The following is a 21250-nucleotide window of genomic DNA, read 5'->3' on the forward strand; positions in this document are numbered from 1 at the left end:
AGCATGTCTGCATTGCTCAGAAAACTTCATATCTGACTGCACAATACTTACTAATTTTAATTTTGGTGGCATTCACCTTATTACTTAGAGCTATAGAGAGTTCAGAATAGGGATATTTTAATTCTGGCAACCCTGTATATACTTTTGGCAAAAAAAAATTATTCTAAGCTACATAGAAAAGCTTCTTTGAGACTACCTTTAAATCTGTGGGAGGTATAAAGGGATAATCACTATTTCTTAAATCTGCTGGGGACACTGCAAAATCTTAGAGCATTGTCAATTTGTAATATGTCACAACACATTTGTGAAGAGAAATTGGAGTAGTCATGGGGAATCCCATGATCACAGTCTCATTCATCTAACAGAGAAATGAACAGAAAATTCCTTAGAAAACTTTCCCTGAAGAAAATAGTGGGATTTGAACATGTGACCTCTCTGCTGTTAGCAGAGAAGTCATGTATTGAAATTTTACTATTGACTAGTAGATGTAATTTTACTGAAATTCAAATTTCAGTTAAGGAGCCCTTTCCCCTCAAATTGACCCATCTACAATCAGCTTAAAAACCTTTAATGTTTAGAATTACTGTTAAAAAAACAATGAACTTAGAAAGTTCTTAGTGCAGCCTTACTGTCTTTTACCACTTAAGTCACTATAATTTTATGGAATTACTCTGCTACTAAGTAGTCATAAAATTTAGTTTTCCTTTTTATTTCTCAAACTTTATTTATCTAGTGTTAGATCTATGGGATCAGCAGCCCTCAACATGTGCACTGTAGCCAGTGGAGAAGCTGATGCTTATTATGAATTTGGTATCCATTGTTGGGATATAGCAGCTGGTATGCTTATTGTACAAGAAGCAGGTGGCATCGTGATGGATACAGAAGGTATATAATCATTGGAATGATGTCTTAGATTCTATTATGTAGTGACTAGTTGCCAAATCAAATCACCTAATAACATTAGCATTAAGAGATTTTTTAAAGGAATTTTTAGAACTGCATATTAAAAAAAATGAAATTAAATCATGTCCAATTATCTATGTTGTTGCCATGGTAATCACAGGTATTCTATAGAAAGAACCCACACTGCAGCAGTAATAGCTGTTGATATAAGAAATGGAATGTACTGCCAGTAGAGAAGTTAAAATACTTGCTTTTGTTTGATAAAAAAATAAAATTGTCCTTTGTTTATACAAACTTTAATGCCATCAAAATCAGCTATTAGCAATAATACAGAAATACTGTTTGTGTGAAGTAGAACAATACATGACAGCCGTAGAGCAACTAATTTAAAAGGTGATATCACATAAGAATCAATGCCAATATGGAAAAACTTGTTTTTTTCTAATGTAAGTCTAGTATAACATGCTAGATTTACATTGCTATAAATATTCTGATAGAATATTTGAATAATTATACGATAATGACAGATGAAAAATTTTCTAACAGACTTATTTTTTTATTTACATAATTTCTAACACAGTATATCCAAAAGGTATTCCAAGTGCCCTTTACAGGCTTTTACACAGGCTTTCAAACAAACAGGTTCTTCAATAGCAGCCTAGATGATAGCCATAGAGGAAGGTAGTTATAGTTTCCTCAGATACTGCATGAAACTTTAAAATAATGGAGTCTCTGGTTAAAGAAGTAATGCAGGACCATCTAGACTGGAATACAATTATACTGCAGTCATAGCATGGATTTGTTAAGGCATGATCTTGTCTGGTCAATCTGATTGGATACTATGATGTAGTAACCAAGGAACTGGATGAAAAATAATCCAATGTCATCTACTTGGATTTCAGGAATGCTTTTGATACTATTGCACATAAAAAAACTGCTGTAGATATTGGAGCAGCGTGGCATTAAGAACAAATTACTGCTCTGGATAAAGGGATGGGTGAGTGGGAGAAGATAGAGTGGTTATTAACGGACACTGCTTTTCATGGGCTAATGTTATTAGTGGGGTACCTTAGAGTTCAGTGTTGTTGTTTTCTGTATTTATTAATGATATTGATGCTTAATGTCTAAGTTCACAGATGATGCATGGGTTGGCAGGGTGGTTAATGACAGTACAGGGTAAGCTACTGCAACAAGTTCTATCCCAGATTAACATATCAACTGTGTAGTACTACACTCAGGGTAGTGGAAAGTGAAAAAGACCTGGAATAATTGTGTAGTCAGTCAGACATAGTTCTCTGAGCAATGCAGACGGGCTGCCAGGCCAGCTCATGGGGTTTTGTCTGTGATATACAGGAACTTTGTTAGCAGGGATAAGATGATTATCCCATTGTAGAAGGCTAGGCAGCATTTTGACTACTGCATACAGGTCTGGAGGCTTCATTTTAGGAAGGATCTAGACTTGCTTCAGAGAAGAGTAATGAGATTGGTAAAGGGAACAAAAGGGTGGTCTTATCAAGACAGGCTTCCGTTCTGCAAATTGCAGCATCTGTAGACTAGGCACCTGTGAGGTGATCTGATTGAGCAAGCTCAGTGCTGATGGCATTCTTTCTCTTGCAGAGACTGCACACAAAGGGGCATAAATTCATATTGAGGAAGGATGTGCGGAGGTTTGCCTTCAGCCAGCATGTGGTTGATTGTTGAAACAAATTTCCATCTGTTGATGTGGAAGAGGGCAGTTTGAATAAATTCGAGGAATAACTAGACAAATTATTGGCGGGTATGGACAAGCTATGTAGAAGTAGTTTGTTTTTTTTTTTTTTTTTTTTTGGCAGTTGCTTTATAAGCTTTCTTTCTGGTGTCGTATGCCACTACTACTAACTGTATTATTAAGAAATTTACTTATGCATGGGTAATGCACACACATCATTTCTACTACCAAGGTAGTTTTAATGCATTGTTTTAATTATATCTCGTATTGTGAATACCTTCACAAGTTGCCATGGTATTGTACAACCTCGAATAAGTAATACTTCAATTATGTAGAAGACTAATGTTACTTATTCTTGGTATATACCAACACCCAGACAGCACCATTTCAAAGCTTCTTGGCTTCTCTTCGGTGGGTGGGAAGGTACCCTGTTGTTGCAATAGTGACAACCCATTTATGAAGCATAACTCCACAATATGAGAGGTGACTGATGGTGTGCGTGGTTTAATCTAAAAGAAATTTCTTGGCTAAATGCCAGCATATGAAGAAATTTACTTATGTATGGGTAATGCACACACATCATTTCTACTACCAGGGTAGTTTTAATGCATTGCCCATGCATAAAATCCCCATTAAAAGACATTCTGATTTACTGGTGCACTATTTCTCTACAGTTGTTCATTGTAGTTATCAGGCCTATAACACATCTCTCATTTTTGTTTTCCCAATGCTTGTACCACACTGATTCAACACTACACTGGCCATCCATGTCAACTGGATGCACTGCCTTAGATTTTATGTGCTTCTTAACTAAGAGCATAACTCTTCCTCCCATGTCTGTTCTTTCTGTATACATTGTACTTCCTCTCTCGGCAGAGTCACATACTCTTTCTTTCCTCGTTTTTTCATTAAAGATAAAAATTTTAACTGGCTTCAACGTGGGTTATTTCCCACTTTCTTAATCACGGGACATGGAATTAATTCTCGTTTGTATAGTTTCGGACTTGTCCCCTCTCCTCTCTCCTCTTGTGGCTCTGAGGAGACGGTTGAACATATTGCCCTACATTGTAATTTATATGTGGATTTAAGACAATTGTCTATCTGTACAAATGTACAAAGTATATAATTTAGATGATTTTTGGCACCTGGTTGGGTCGGCAGACTCTCTTTCTGTCTTCTCTTCTTTTGCTAATAGTGTCTTCCGGAGAAGAGCAGCTTTATCAAGGAATAACCCTTGATTCTGTTGTTTGTTCTGTAAATTTTTGTTCTCAATATTTATATATATTACTGTATTCTTTTTTTTTTTTCCTGAGAGGAGTTTCTTCCTTGACTAAATTACGCAGAGTGAGAGATGGACCTCCCCTCGTCCCACTTTGAACTCTGTCCGGGCTGCCTGAAATGATTTTCTGTGTTAAATTGTATGTATTTTGTAAATACTGTAATTTTGTTGTTAATATCATGGTGCTTTTGTTTGATTTGCTGTTTGCTCTCAAAATTGAGAGTAACTGATTTTATTGTGTTTTTGAATCAGCAGTTGTTAATCTTAAGTGTTTATATTGTACACTACTTGTGTAGTTAGCTCATGATTATGTTGAAGAGACAGTTTTTCTCTTCTTGTATTGTCTGTTTGGCTCTGAGGAGTGGGATGGACCTCTCCCTGCTCCCTCAGACCCAACCTTCTGTTGGCTGTTCTGGTTGAGTGAGATGATTTTCCTCTCTAGACTGTTTTACTGCTGGAGTTGCTGGCTGCTTCTCTTGCTGCTTGTGTTTTGATTTAATTTTGTTTTCCTGCGGGGCTGATTATTTGTTGTATTTTTCTTTCCTGCCTGATTGCAGCCGCAACCAGTTGGGTTTTTGCTAGTGCCATATAGTTCTTGGTCTAGCATTTTTAGTTGTAAATGGATGTTTGGTTCTGAGGGGTGGGATGGACCTCTCCCCGCCCTCTCAGATCCAATTGCTTTGTTGGCTGACTGGTTGGAGGTGTTGTTCTCCTCCTCCAGTCTTGCTATTATTTTTCTTTTCTACTGCCAGTTGCAGTGGAAATGTATAGTTTTAGCTTTTGTTCATCCCTGCAGGTTGAATTGTTTTTTAATGCTTATCTATGCATTATTGTTAATATTTGAGACAGTTTTGTTATTTGAGACAGTTTTGTTTTTCGCAGCTTGTGTAGCAGCTTTGCACTTGCTGGTTATGTACATATGTATATAGATTAGATTACTTTGTGCTGAAACATTTTCTCTGCATATTCATTAATTATTGTTTAATACTTAACTTATTATTTTGATTTGTTATACTTAGATTTAAATTTAGAATTGCTTTTGATTATTTATTGGTTTTGCCTTGGGTGAGTTCTGTTTGTTGGATTATTGTTGCTTGTCTCTTTGTGTTTTGTATATATGTTTTTGCATTTCTTCTGGTTGACTATTTTTGTCAATTTCTTGCTTGACTGTTAATTACTCATTTTGTAAATATTGTATATTTTACTCTCTGCTTATGCAGTGTAATTTGTTAATATGTTTACTGCTATGTTTCATATTGGTGACATAAGTATTTATTATTTATCTTAATTTATTCTTTTAAGTGGCTATCTAATAGTCACTTGTAAATTATCTATGTTCTTTCCTTGAGACTTTTCTTTCTCCCCTTGTCGGTGCAGGTTGGGCTTCTTTCTCGGCTAGGGGAATCTTTCTTTCAAAATTACGAGCCTTCGGGCTTCAAAATTTTACCTCTTCAAGCTCTCTCGCTTGTTAGATTTTCCAACTAGTGTTTTCCTCTTTCCTATTTCTTCTTTTTCCTGAGAGAGTGTTTTGCTCTCTTTTCTTCTTCTACTTTCTTTTCTCCCACTGTCTCCTCCCCATTCCTTATTTATTATAACCAGGATTCCACTTGTTGGAATCCCACTTAGTGTAATTTAGATAGTTCCTGGAGTGCCAGGAACTATCTAAATCCATGTGACTAGGGATGGGAGTCAGGATGCAGGTAGCTTGATCCCTGCCTCCCAGCTGCTAAGACTCCAGGGCTAGCAAACAACAACCATCACAACACACACACACACACACACTTGCCAGCTATAAATAACCTACAGATGCTACAGCGGTATATAGGGGTAACCCTGGAGGCCGCAATCAATACAAGAATACCTTGTCCTCATATTCTGCATTCCTTATATCTGAGTGACACCACGTCTCTGATATCTCTACAATGTCTGCATTTGATCACTCGACCAGTACTTCATATTCATGAAATTTATTTACTATGATCCTACCATTGGTGTACATGCATCTGTTCTTACTCTTAGTTATCCTAACACAGCCCATGCGTTTCTTTATTCCATGATAACCCACAGCAGGCCTTGAAATCCCCAGTACCTTGCTTTCCAGGCTACTGCATGTTCAAATAGAAACAGTGCAAGAATCACTTTCACTTCTGCCTGCAGATATTGCTAATCTTTTAGTCTCTGTGTCCCCCTCCCCCACCAAGCTAGCAACTTTTCTGACTTGCCTAATCCTACCTTGATAGCATCAGCAAATCTTCTTGAACCCTTTCTATTTAAGTCTATCCCATCTCTGTTGTTAGGAGTGGTCTCTTAACAAGCACAGATGGTTGAGGGGGAGAGGATGGGTAGAGAGTGGTTATCAATGGGCAATGCTCTTTTTGGACTAATGTTATTAGTGGAGTCTCCCAGGGTTCAGTGCTGGGCCCATTGTTGTTTTCTATATTTATTAATGATATTGATGAAGACATATCAGGCTTAACGTCTAATTTGCAGATGATATGAAAGGGTGGCAGGGTGGTTAATGACAATAGTCAACTTATGCTACTACAACAATATCTAGACAACTGAGAAATGGCAATTCAAGTTTATGATTGAAAAATGTGAGGTACTTTATATGGAGAGCAGTAATCCCAGATCAACATACTAGCTGTGCGATGCCACTCTCAGGGCAATGGAGAATGAAAAAGACCTGAAGGTAATTGTGCAGTCAGATAGGCTGCTAGGACAGCTGGAGGTTTTGTCAATGATATACAGGAGTTTTGACAGCGGATATAAGAATGTGATTCTTCCACTGTATATGGCAATGGTCAGGCCACACCTTGAGTACTGTTATAGGTTGGGAGGCCTCATTTTAGGAAAGATGTAGATGTGCTGAATGGGTGCAGAGAAGGCCAACAAGGTTGGTGAGAATAACAAAGGGGGGGCTCTTACCGGTATAGGTTTCAGTTCTGCAAATTGCAGCATCATGACTCTAGCCACTTGTGAGGCATTCAAAGACCTTAGATGGATTGAATAACCTCAGTGCTGATGGAATCCTTCCTCTTATTCAGACCATGAGGGGGGACATAAATTCAAATTGAGGAAGGATTGGTTGCAGGTTGGATTTGCGTAAATTTGCCTTCAGCCAGTAGCTGGTTGATTGTTTCAACAAAGTCCTATCTAGGTGGGTAGTTGAATAAATGCAAGGGAAAACTAGATAAACTCTTAGAGGGGGATGGACGGGTGAAATGGTAAGTGTTGGCTTTTTTTTTGCTGAAACTGTATAAGCTTGCTTTCTTGCATCATTTGCCACTAATAATAATATAAAGTATGAGATTGATACATTTTGTAGCAACTTTGTTTTGTTATATACATAACTGAAGCTTATGCTAACACATGCATAGTAATGTTTTATGTCTTTCTTGAGTTTATACTTAGCCTTGTAAATTTTCTTTTATATATTTTTTATTTGGTTCTTAAACCTATGTAAATTTGTAGCATATGAAAATAAGACAAGAGGGAGCTTAAAAATTAAAGAACACATTCAACAGTGTTTACTGTTCTTGACAGACAGACATGTTTGTTTCTGAGTTCAAGTTGTGAATTTTAAGAAATAAAATTCATATCATATAGATGTTTTTATAGCACTACTGTTCTCACATCCTGTTTTCTTTCAGAAGGACCACTAGATTTAATGGCTAGAAGAGTACTTTGTGCTGGCTCTCAGAAGTTAGCAGAATCATTAAGCAAAGAACTGAAGCACATAAAACTAGAGAGGGATTGAATTCTTTGATAAAAATGATCTTTAGTTGTACATCAGTTACAAAAAAAAACTAATTTAATTCTATTTGAGTTATCATCATACTACAATTAGAGAAAATTGTTTCTTTTGTAATTCAATAAAAAATATTCATTACCATGCTTGCTCGAAATTCAACAGGAAGTGGTAAAATTTTTATTGAATTATGTTCTGTACCTCCTGTGTTTTTGTCTTTATATTCTTATATCCTATTTTACTGCATTCTTTTTCTTGCAAAAGTTTTTTCTATTTTTATTCATAAGGCTGGTAGAAGCACTATATTAATGAAATCTTTATGAATCTAAGATATAAATTTATCATTTAGTTTTCTAAAATATATCTACAGGATGCAGTATCTCTTTATTAACTCAGTCTTCAAGCACAGGGGTGGAATTTCCACTTCACACCCTTAAAAATGTTAATATTTTGGTAAAAAACTGAAATTATTGCTATACTCTTCAGTATCTTTTAAGAAAATTTCAAATGATATGTCAATAGAATTAAACTCCATTAAAGTCAGTGACTGTAGAAGAATCATAGTCAAAATTCCCTCCAGTAGATTTCCACCTTATCTCTAAACTCGTGTAATATTTGGTAAACAAGCTTAGCTATGTGGGAAGCATATGAAAATAGTGGATCATTTTCAGCAGTAATACTCACAGAAACTATGGAGGTTTAAAATTTCTTGTAGAAGTGAAACATTAAAGCTTCAATTTAATGTTTAATTTTACCTCTGGCTTTTGTTAGAAACAGTTGCACTCCTTATCTTATTTTAAAGTTCCTGTTTTGAAATCTACAATAAACCAATATTTATAAAAAAAATGTAACTATAAAACTTTTGCACTCTAAAACCGTATAATTATTGAAAAAAAAATTTAATTCAGAAATATTTGTGCATAATAAGCATCTATAAAATATCAGTGTAAATACACCATAGTTTTCTTATAAAAATGAATTACATTCATAGTGTAAAGGCATAGATTTAATTGTATCTCATATTGTGATTACCTTCAAGATGAGTTACCATGTATTGCGCTTCTCGAATAAGTAACATTTCACTAATAGAGAAGACCATTGTTACTTATTCTCAGTGGGCACCAACATCCAGACAGCACCGTTTCAAGTCTTGTTGGCCTATCGTCGGTGGGTGAGCAGATACCCTGGTATTGCAACCATGCTAACCCAGCTGTGAAGTGATTCTTCAATATGAGAGATGCCAAAAGGTGTACAGAATAATACTGTAATAAAAATATAAATGCACAAGGCATAATAGAATGAGAATGAATTAACTTTAAAATATCAGTGTAAATACACCATAGTTTGCTCATAAAAATGAACTTCATTCATAGTGTAAAGGCATCAATTTGATGTATCTCATATTGTGACTACCTTCTCAATGAGTCACCATGTATTGCACTACCTTGAAGGTAGTCACAATATGAGATACAATTAAATTGATGCCTTTACACTATGAAAAAAAAAACACTACCGCCGTTACTGATTGTTAATATTTTAATGCTATATAGAAAAGTTATAGTCACTGGGAACAAAAGCTGAGAAATACTTAAAACTGCCTGCACTACTACAAGCATTTGAAGATGATATTTTCAACCCCCCCTCCACCAACAATATACACCATATATTTGTTTTATCAAAACAAATTTTGGTAGATATAAGAGAACAAATTCAGAATATCTGTATTTATTAAAAACCAATGACTGAGTTCTGCAAGAGATTTGTATATTAACTACAATCAAGTCGTGACTAATTAATCATGGGACTTCATACTGGTCAGTGATCAATTTTGTAGCAAAAGTATATATTATTACTATATAAATTGTTCTGTATGTATATTTATTTCTAAATCTTAGCATATGTTTTTATCAACTTTCCCTTTTTCTTTGCTGTGCTGTACACATTAAAAAAAAAAAAAAAAGTGGATCCCAGTCACATCTAATCTAATAAATAATGCAATCCCAATTCAGCTAATCAAAATAATTCTTCATTCCAAATTACCTTTAAGCAATTTTGAATATCTTATATTTAATGATTAAGTCATCTGGGATAGAATGTACTATATGCCACAACTTGCCCTCTTTTTTTCCCCCCAAAAGACATTAAATATAATTATTTTGTCTTACCTATTAAATCATGTGTGTGTGTATCTTGTATGCATGAAAGATGTTTTATTTTATGTGAAAACATCCTTGGCTTGGAAGAGGTTAGTGAAATCCAAGCCAATAGTCTAATTACCCATTTGATTATAGCTATTTGTTGAATAGTATGATTTCAACAATACAAGTATTTGTATTGTTGCAATCCACATTTTCATTACATTCCATTGTTAGGTGCCACAATAGATGTTTTCGCATTAATAATTTTCTGATTAGTGAAAGGGACCGAATGCCACACTGCTATAGCTGAGTGTTCAACAATGCCAAAATCAAATGCAGAGCATTGTCAAGAGTATCGAGCAAGCCAACTTAAGAAAATAAAGACTGAGATAGCAATGAGTGTGCGAGACTGAAAAAGTCTATTGAGATTGTGTAAAAGACAAACAGAAAAATCAAGCTTTGGATTTAGCAGTGCCTTCAATCAGCAATGCTGCTCCATCTAACGATAATGTACCTAAAGTGAGTATTATTTATGTACAATGGAACATTTCTCCAATTGCAGAGCAGCTGAGTTTAAATGATCAAGCTCCTTTTCTTTACGCTGACTACTATTTACATAAGAATGCATTATCAAGAGTTTGAAAGTATATTTATGAAAAATGATTTCTGTTCTGTGTGCTATGTTTTGAAAACAACACAAAGAAACCAACTGCTAAAGATACACACTGCATTTCCCAATGTTGATGTCGACGGGATCCTTGTGTGTAATAGCTGGAGAGGATCACTTAAGAACCACACCATTCCAGTGCTATCTAAGTCAAATGGCTTTGTCTACCCAAAATTCCATCACATTTACTGATGTTGGATTTAGTGACAGAGAGAGGCTCCAATTTTTTATTTTATTTCTGAAAATAGTTTTGGTTTTTTAAAATTCAGCTTACAGTATACCAATGCGTGACTTCTTCCTAATGAATTGAAATACTTATTAAATGTAATTATTTATTTTTAATGAAAAATAAAAATGTTTTTTTTACACATCTTCAAAAATCAAAATTTTTATTAATTCTGTTGAATTAAAAAAAATAACTGTTAGTCACTCTCATTTCAAGTTCATAAAACCATTAACAGTATGAAAATCCAAATGAATGCATGCACACAACTGTTTTGTTGATTTCCTCTAAGCAACGTATATCACTCTTAAAGCTGTTCAAGTAAAACTGTGTACATTTAGGAAGCTAAACAGAGAAAGAGCCACTAATTTAAAACTGGTGATTAATACTTGGGCCATATGCCCATCCTCATTAAGGACACATTATCAACACAATTTAAAAATCATTTAATTGACCACTTAGCTCCAGTCATTATTTAAAAATCTTTAGACTTCATAACTCAGTTACCATTCCACTTCCCCACTTATCATTGGGGAGGTGGGTCTCCACCATCTAGTACACTAAAAAATACCATATTACAAATATATAGTTATTACTTCAGACTTCCTATATGCTGGATGAGAGGAGCACACCTTCATTCCTGAACTCTATTACTGCTTTCTCAAAATAAAATTTTCTATATACATTTTCAATGTACAGTATAAGCAATAGTAAGCTGTCATCACCAAATATGAAATGTCAATACAGAATAGGAAGTATCTTAAAAATATGTGGTATTTAAATTTAGCTGAAAGTCTTTTCCATACCAAATGCATGTTTCTATAAAATAATATCACGAACGTATATGCAACTATAAATGTATATCCTCAAACTGTGGCTCACGGAGATTTGTATGTACTAAATATGTGGTGAGAACTCCCTTTCCTTTAATTGGTATTTCACCTCTACATTCACAGGGATAGATTTCATTTTCAGTTAGTATATTGGCAACTTCTTCTGTCACCTAAAAAAAAAAAAATTGTCATATTTAAATATAATAATTCATATTAGTTTAAATAAGCTTATGAGTTAAATGAAAAAAGGACTAAATAGAGTAGAATATAATCAATGATCATTTGTATTTTTCTGATATGTATATAAAATTTCTTGATTTACGTAGTAGATTTATTCATGGAAAGTACTACATAGATTAATTGCTAATTTCCCATAAAAAATAATGGAAGGAGAAGTGGGGGGGAGGGAGATATTAGTTATGCTCAAGTGCCAAGTTGATGTACAGTTCATCCCTGTGCATCAATTTGGCTGCTGAAACTAATACCCCCCCCCCCCCCCAAATGATACAGTTGTTGATGTTTGCATATGTAAAATGTGTCTTCACAAATGCAAATAGTCTTGATTGTTTTGCAATACTGCAGAAACAGCAGCATTAGTAAGTGTAATTACAAATTAGTTACTGAAGGGACTGTTGCTATCTACCCAAGAAGTGATCCTCACAGTTCCTAGGATAGGTTTGTGGGGAAACCAATTAGAGTGAACTTAACTTCAACCACATTCCATTTGTAGGTTATTGAGGAGGATGGAGGCTGTGGTCCTTGAAAAGTTTGGGACTTTTTTTTTTTAACTTGATTTGCTTAATATTTTATTATTATACTTTAAAAAAGTACCTTGTCATAGTTTTCAAACAATCTCTCAGTCATTTTGCATTTGGTACACTCTGTAGCATGTAACTTTTTTAAGATTTAATGATTATAAATATGACTGATACAACATTTAAACATCCCTGTGAGGCACAGGAATAGGTTATTGTATAAAATTATAATATGAAAAGCCATGTTGTGCTTTGCACTTACATGTATCGATCCTGTTACTCCTGTGCTATCCATGCGGCTAGCAACATTTACAGTGTCTCCCCAGATGTCATACTGAGGTTTGACTGATCCCACTACACCTGCTATAACTGGCCCAATTGCTATTCCTAGACATGAAAGCAGAAGTTTAATTAGTGGACTAAAACATAATTTTCCAAACTTTTTTCTATGGCACAATATTTTTGTCTATATCAAGTCAATAAACAGTAATCATATAAATGAATGAATGCCAGGAGAGGGGAAACTTTGCATTCATTCATTTATATGTTTTGATAAGTAATGGTAAGTGTGTGTACCTGACTAAAGTGGAGGGGAGAGTCATTTCAAATTTTAAGATTCATATTATTTTGCCGAGAAGTATTCTTCAGTACACATAAAGACTCAAAGTTGGATAATAGCTCATTCTAGAGGTCATATTTAAATAATGGTTAATAGATAAAACAATAAACAAAAAAAGAAACTAACCTCAAATAATAGGATATTTCTGTATGCTAAATATAATAAAGTTGTAAGCTGGCAATGTACGTGCAAAGTTTGTTTCACTCACTACAGTTAGAATGGTTAGTCACATGATGTATACAGAAGTGTAGTAACTCATGTTTTATATTTAGAGAAAAACATACTATAAAAAAGTATAGGCCAGCTAACTGTAAGGTGTATGCTTACTGTTGAATAGTGTTTTAAAAGTTTGTGTGTCACATGGTTTTATGCTTTTAATTGTAATGTTGTCTAAGTTGATAAAAGGAAGATAACTGCTTAAATTTGCATTTATCAATTTGTATGTTAAATGAAAATTTAAATTTGCATTTAAGATATACAAATTGTTATTAAATTAACAAAACTACACATTATTGTGTAAGACTAAGTTCATTTATAATGGTCAATACATTCATGGTAAGAAAAAAAGATGTTTTTAATTACTTTTCTTGTTTATTATATGTGAATAATTCATTGGATTTGTCCCAATGTATTCCTGTTGAGTTTAAGATGGAATACCTTCAAGTTGTTTTATGAGCTGCAAACAAAATAAATATTTATCAACAATTCTTGTGTTTGTGTGCTTACACTGAGATAGAGCTGTTACAAGTGTTTTAACTTAGAAGTTGTATGTTTCAGGAAAAGAGATATATGGCTCTTTTTAAATGTTTTTTGTCATTTCATTTAAAGTGTATATGAAACAGGATTTACTATAGCAGTATATTTATTCAAGAGGTTTGGTAATCCCAATGTTGGGTTTGTTTTGAAATGTGCAGTTGTCTCACTTATAAATTAGCATCTGTTTTGAGAGGTATACGTGGGCAGCAGACCAAGGAGTGTGCAGAAGCAGAATAGGGCATCCTAAGAGAGGTAAGATGTCACAGTACAGCAAACCCCCGCTATTCGCGGGGGTTACGTTCCTGAGAAATGTCGCGAATACCGAAAACGCGAATACTGAGTTATGGCTCCCATAGTAATAAAGGGGTTCCGTTCCAAAGTATGAAATATATAAGAAAAACTAGTCTAAAATTTTTTCTATGTATGTATTATATGTACCTTCATAATATGACTATGTACATAGACAGTACATAGTGAAATGCAAGCATATGGCATCGAAATGAAAATAAGAAACAATTTAATATTAAATGTAATATGCCTTTGCTAGCAAAAAAACTTATCCCGCCAGTGCTATCACCAGTTTCGCTCAAGTGTTGATAAAGGAGTTTTGCCTTTTCACGAATGATGAGTGAACTTAACGGAATTTTATTTTGAGTTCGGTCTTCTATCCACATGTTTAAAGCTTTTTCTATTTTTTCTAATTTAACATCACGAGTTACAGAGCAAATTTTTGAAGCAATTAGCGCATTTTCACGGACACTACGGTGGATTTTTCCTTCCGATTTCTTGATTGATCGTACCGTTGACTCATTGATTTTACAATGTTTTGCCACTGAGGAGACACTTTTACCATTAGAAATTTTATCTAATAACTCAATTTTATTCGCTAATGTCATCACCTTCTTTAATATTTTCACATTTCTCTTGTTATTTTTAGCCATATTTTTGTAGGAGTTAGAAAGAACTTGTCCACAATAAAGTCACTTTCTTCCGTTAACACACTCGAAAAAGTCCGTTTTACACTGCAAAACAGTAGATTTATCATTTTTGTAAGCAAATCAATTTATAAATTGATAAATTTATTCAATTTATAAGCATATAAATTAAAAGCAAACGACGAAACCTTCCATGACAAGTGCATAACACATACTGAACAAGGATTAGCGAGAAACATCCACGCTCGCGATTTTGTCACCCCTCTCCCCCCACCCACTGAGCGCTGTTTTGACCGGGAAAGATAATTTTAGCCACGCCCATGTTTTTTTATGGCGGAAAATATTCACGGCGCTTTAAAATTCACATTTTTTAGGTTTCATTTTATATTAAATCGGCGATCGCGAATACGCGAAACCGCGAATACAGATACCGCGAATAGCGGGGGTTTACTGTACATGGAGAACAGTTATTTTAACAGAGTGGATTGCTTCAAATGAACTGTTGAAAACATTGTATGGGAATAAAATAAAGTGTATTACTGTTTGCCTGATATAAGCAGTAATATTATTATTCATATCAGATATGATTAGTAAAAGGCTAAGATTGCCGTAACATTTTTCATGTAGGATGTACATCAGAGATCAGTGGCAGTTGAAAAACAGTTAACACGAAACTACAAAGCTACCCCTATTAAGCTTGCTAGCGCTTTTTTTCTGGAGACAAAATACCACAAGTAGTCTCTATTATACTAGTTGTAGTATTTTGGACTTTGTATGTGGCGTATACACAGGATTACTAATAGTCCACCTATTGTGAAGGTGTAACATCCACTCCATCACAATGGATTTTTATAAACATAGTATCTGTTATTAAAAACTAAATATAAATGATGAATTCATAAATATCACATTAGAAAGTTTAAGTTAATTAATAAAAACTAAGTTATTTAGAACAAAAACATTGCAGTTAAAGGATAATGCCCTTTGTGGCTTAATTTTCAGTTGTAGGAAATCAGTTGCTGTGGAGAATAGCAAAAATTTAAAAACTTCAACCTGTGAATCTATCTTTAATTTCTTAAAGGAATACAGATTGTTATCATATGTTTCGTGATATTTCTTGTACCACTTCTTCTGTACTGAAATGCTGTCCTTATTATACTGTCAGCTTCACACTATGAAACTACATTTAGGGATATATTGTGTGAAGATGAAGGTGTATCAAGGACAGCAATTCAGTCACTAAAGAAGTGGTACAGGAAGTACCACGAAACATCTGAAAATAATCTGTATTCCTTTAAGAAATTAAAGACAGATTACATTCTATACAGGTTTAAGTGCTTGGATTTTCACTATCCTCCATTTTGAATTACCTGCACATCATCCCCCAAAGAACAACTTGCAATTGCTGTATTGCTTAATAATACTTTACTCTTTTCCTGACACTCAAATTGTTTCTAAAGGACAGAAAATTAGTGTGAAATTTACTTACCTACTCGTAAGCGGAAATCTTGCAAGGCATCCAAATTAATCTGATGCAGTGTTTCCATCATATGGGCAGCAAATTTTACTAATGTAGCTACATTATCAACTGGATCTTCCTTTAAAGCACAGTGCTCCTTTAATAAATTGTATAATTAAATGAAATTACATAAAGTTCTATGCATTAATGTGAGGCATTCTAGAAATAAATATTACAGTATTCTAAATGAATAAAGTAAACCCTCAATGTGCATTTATATTTAAGTTTTTCCTCCCACATGCACATGACTTAGCAAAATGCATTTCAGACATGATACATACAGGTATACAGGGACTTTGTGGACACTCTGTATATTGTGTTTTATGGTGAGGAAATAAAATCAAGGGGAAAAAAGTTCTTAAATAATTGTCAATAAATTTAGCATGATGGTTAGCGAATTTAATAATGAAGAGCTGAATTATCACATATAGAAAATACATAGCAACGAATTCACTTGAAGAACGCACAGCGACAGTTTGTTTTTGTCTAAATTCAAAGGAATAACACAATTTAAGCATTTAGAAAAGAATTCACTAAATAATGGTGCTTGTGTAAACATATTAAAACATGTTCAAGAAATGTGCATTCCTGTACAGTTGGTAAAAGCTGAACCTTTAAGCTAAGCATTAAATTTGTATGTATGCCGCAAGTAACAAATGTAATACTGATTAGACTAATATTAGGTCAAGATGCATTATACTGGTAAGCTCAAGGATAAGGTTGTTGTATTAAGGATACTACAACAACAAAGAACAAGAAAATTTTTTATTTTTTTAAATATCTCTCTCTCTTCAGTAAGACGTTTCTTGTGCTTATGTTTGACAAATCAACCCATATCACAGGAACTGGCACTGGAAATTGATCTCATTACATAAGAATCCTTTCTGCTGTCAGTAATTTATATGCTTTGATGTCAAATATAAAAAAATTTTCTGTTTATACTCCAGAATGACCACATAAGGTCAGAGGATTTCACAAGATAGGAAGAGAGAAAATATAAGAAACAGCTTGTGTTTAGTAGTTATGGGGCTTGACCCATGGTCAGTCAAAGTATATACTTTTGTACCCTCACATTTGCCCAATTGGCTACGGCAGCCTTTATTGGATAATTAGATAAAATAATATTAATCAAAATGAACCTATACACTATCCTACCAAAATATTTAAACATCCTAATATGCCAGCATCTCCTATAGAATTTAAATGGCTAGCCACTCATCTATAATCCATAATTATTAAAGTGGAAATGCCACAGTGACAAGTTCAAGAGAGAGCAGAACAATGTATGTTTTCATCATGACTAGCTTCTTTTCCATGACTTACACAAAACTGAAAATTAAAAGTTCATAAAATTATGGGTGTGTGCACTGTGTCCACTTGTTTGTGATGAGATGACCATGAAGACCAATAAAACTTAGTCCTTGTGGGATTCTCTCAGATATGCCAGACAAGCTGTACTTGCTACCTGGGAGTCTAAAACGCTGATGGAACTGACATTAAGGTGACACTCAAGTCAAGTGGACCCAATTTCGGCAAAGTGTGGACAGTTTATAACAGTGAAATCCTCTGCTTGCACCCTCACGATGGTGGGGCTGTTAGTAATCCTGGGTATAACCCCCATGCACAAGCACACTGTGGGTGACCACCCAGGTGTGAACCAACGTAAGCAGGGGTCGAGGTGTGGCACCCACGCCACATGGAGGAATGCCGCCCCTCTGTATTACCAGGCAATACTAGGTGGTAGATGACTATCATCAACCGGTGCGATACCACCACTTTGCTTATTGGAGTCTTGAAGTGGTGGAACCCATTTTTATTTCCAGAGCTATGTTCCAGTCAACCCTTCCCCATCTCTTCCATGCAGTATGACTAATGACTTTTGAGGTTATGATGGACATCATGGTGAGGTCCAATCATCCTTACATTTCGAGGGTACAGTGCTAAAGCAGTGTTCGCAGGCCGGCTGCTAGTTAGTACACCAGACCGAACCTATTGGTAACTCTTTAGGAGGCTTCCGGATCAGCTAGTGTATAATCTTGCTACCTTTACTCTGCCAGACTGGAGGGAGTCTAAGTAGTGTGTATGTGGGGGGGCACTGTTGAGCTCACATTATGTCAAGGATCTGGATATATTCTTAACATGTGCATGTTGTATCCAAAAATTTCATTACTTCATACAGCATATCCCCCACTTTTTCTTACTATTGAATACACCATGAATTGTCAAACTAATAGAGTAAGCTTATCTGCAAAACGATCTAACCTCCCAAGCACATCCTGGTTCATTGCACAAATATATGTGGTCTTAATTCTAATCTCAATGATGTCCATTTCTACTTGCAGTCTGCCAAATCCCATTTACTTTTCTGACAGAGTCTCAGTTATTGATTGATTCAACTACTGCTCATCTCAGTTGCCCAAATTATTCGCTGTATGATTCCTTTTGTCTCAAAGCTGGTACATGTGCATATGTCCGTTCTGATATTCTGTGTCAGAAACTTGGTAATTTGGAATCTCCTCTTTTCGATCTTCTGTGGCTTAAAATCTTAATACCTTATTGTGTCAAATTCATCTCTTGTCTCTACCATTCTCATAACTCACTTGGAAGTCTTTCGACTTCCTCTCTTTGCAACTTGACTTTCTCCAGTCCAACTTTCCTAACAGTGAGGTAATTTTCCTTGGTGATTTTAATGTTCACAACTCCAGCTGGCTTCCATTTTTTTGTCACACCAACCCAGCTGGTCGAGATGGTGAGGCTTTTGCAATTACTAATGACCTTGCACAGATTGTTCATTTACCTACCAGAATACCTGACAATCCTAACCATACAGCCAACACACTTGATCTTTTTCTCACAAACAACCCTTCTAAGTACACGGTCAAAGTGAGTGGTCCTTTAGGCACCTCAGATCACAACTTGGTGATTGTCTCTTTTCCAATGGAGCCTTTATCTCATGACTATTCCCAACCTCGTGTTGTTTGGCATTACAAGAATGCAAAATAGGATGACCTGCGAGATTACTTTTCTTCTTTCCCTTGGTCGGACTACTGTTTCAAAGCTTCTGATGTCAACATTTGCTCAGATCATGTCAGCAAAATTATTCTTGCAGGAATGGAATCCTTTATCCCACACTCCATTTTAAAATCTCTTCCTTTATCTAAATCTTGGTTTTCCAATAAATGTGCTAGGGCCATTCAGGAGAAGAATGTTGTATATCGTTATTGGCTTGTTTCCAATTCTTCAGTTTCATTTTATGCCTACACCAAAGCTCACAACAATTGTAAAGCAGTTATTAATCAGTCCAAACTAGATTTTGAACAGGCTAAGAGTAGAAAACTTGGTTCTTGCCCTAATGATAGTCGAGTATTCTGGTCTCTTGTCAAAGCTATTGGCCGCAACTTTTGCCCATCTCTGCTCCCACCTCTATCAAAACCAGATGGTTCCATTGTCACTTTGGCCAAGGATAAAGCTGACCTGCTAGCATCCCATTTTCCTTCCAACTTGTGTATTAATGATCTTGGTAAAATACCTCCAACCATGCTCCATTCAATGCCTCCTGTGGTTTTCTATCAAAATGATGTTGTAATTTTGATAGATTTTGATGAAATGTGATGCTAAGAGAGCTCCAGGTCCTTATGGTATTTCTCCACTTGTTCTCAAAACCTCTGCTCCTGAACTTACTCCTGTTCTTTGCCGCCTTTTTCCACTTTCTTATTCCAAGGATGTTTTTCCTTCTGCTTGGAAATTTGCTCATTTCCTGCTAGTTCCTAAAAAGGGTGACAAATCCCTCCCATCCATTTATTGTCCCATTGCAATTACTTCTACTCTTTCTAAAGTAATGGAGAAATCAATTAACCGCCAACTTTTAAAATGCCTAGAAACCTTCTGTCTGATCAATGTCAGTGATTCCGTCAGTATCGATCCACTGGTGATATTCTGGCTTATGTTACCCATTTATGGACCAATTCAATGGAAAAGTTCGGTGAAACCCAAACAGTTGCTCTTGACATCTCATCAAAGGCTTTCGATCGTGTTTGGCATAAAGGTGTTCTAAACAAGCTTCCATCTTATGGTTTGCCAACTGTTTTTTTTAATTGGTTATCCAGTTTTCTCTCTGATCGTTCACTGAGGGTGATGGTAGATAGCTCTCTGTCTTCTAACTTCTTCCACTAATGCCGGTGTCTTCCAAGGTTTAGTCCTTTCCCCCACTCTTTTCCTCTTGTATATTTATGACCTTCTTCCATTGACTGGAAATCCTATCCATAGTTTTGGCGATGATAGCACATTGCATTCCACTTTCCATTTTGAGAAACCTTGCTCTGCTCAATCAGCTTCAACTTCTCGAATATCTGCTACCAATTCCTTAAATGCCGATCTCCAGGTAATTTTCCAGTGGGGCAAAATCAACTTTTTTGTGAGTTTGGAAATGTCAACAAATATCTTCTCTCATCTTCTCAACCTCCAACCCAAGCTCGGTACTAAGTACTATAGGTTCTAATACTTCTCGTGTTTGGGGTTTTCATAAAAAAAAAAAGTATAATTTAACTGGCAAAGGTATCTTCTTATCATAACATAACATACTTCTGTTGGCGCCTCCATAGCCAGGTGGGAAGGAGCAGCAGTGCGTAGCACATGCTTCTTGATTAGACCGGGGTTCGAGCCCGTCACCACCAAATATGGAGGATGCGGAAAGGTCAGGGAATGACCACCGCATATCCCGGAGCAATATGGTCTTAGTTGCTAATGCTCCTAAAAACCAAAATAACAATAACAACAACAACGTACTTCTGTAATCACTTATGCATAGACAACTGAAGCTGTGTGTGTGTGTGTGTGTGTGTGTGTGTGTGTGTGTGTGTGTGTGTGTGTGTGTGTGTGTGTGTGTGTGTGTGTGTGTGTGTGTGTGTGTGTGTACTATGAATTTGGGCTAGCCACACCTGTTCACAGTTTAAAAGAAATATCGGATGGAAATATTTGTATCAACTGTCTGTAGTTTCTAGTACTGCATGATGGGAACTAAACAATAGTTTATGCAACTGTACTGGACTTCACAAGCCTCTTATATCTGAATACATCTGACATTTTCCCTCTTAGTAGACACACTTTGTTTCAAACTTTTTAATGCTGATGGGCATATTTCGTTTCATGCTCTTTACCACTGATG

At 35.4% G+C, this 21250-nt stretch overlaps 2 protein-coding genes across 2 annotated transcripts in view; one reads left to right on the plus strand and one right to left on the minus strand.

Annotated features, from left to right (window-relative positions):
• The window catches only part of LOC150082818 (inositol monophosphatase 1), a 61962-nt gene extending 54148 nt beyond the window's left edge, over nucleotides 1–7814 (plus strand). Inside the window, exons 7-8 of the mRNA XM_090376837.1 lie at nucleotides 734–885; nucleotides 7544–7814. Of these exons, the coding sequence (XP_090232963.1) occupies nucleotides 734–885; nucleotides 7544–7650 (259 nt within the window). The 3' untranslated portion in view covers nucleotides 7651–7814. The remainder of the gene's footprint in view (nucleotides 1–733; nucleotides 886–7543) is intronic.
• Nucleotides 7815–11445: 3631 nt separating this feature from the next.
• Nucleotides 11446–21250, minus strand: part of LOC150082819 (adenylate cyclase type 2-like) — an 85998-nt gene continuing 76193 nt past the window's right edge. Inside the window, exons 8-10 of the mRNA XM_090378291.1 lie at nucleotides 16057–16183; nucleotides 12520–12644; nucleotides 11446–11672 (exon numbers count right to left, since the gene is read on the minus strand). Coding sequence (XP_090234417.1) covers nucleotides 11520–11672; nucleotides 12520–12644; nucleotides 16057–16183 — 405 coding nt within the window. The 3' untranslated portion in view covers nucleotides 11446–11519. The remainder of the gene's footprint in view (nucleotides 11673–12519; nucleotides 12645–16056; nucleotides 16184–21250) is intronic.

The sequence above is a fragment of the Mastigoproctus giganteus genome, chromosome 7 (assembly GCF_048544385.1).
Source record: "Mastigoproctus giganteus isolate SK-2022 chromosome 7, ASM4854438v1, whole genome shotgun sequence".
In the NCBI taxonomy this organism is placed as follows: domain Eukaryota; kingdom Metazoa; phylum Arthropoda; class Arachnida; order Uropygi; family Thelyphonidae; genus Mastigoproctus; species Mastigoproctus giganteus.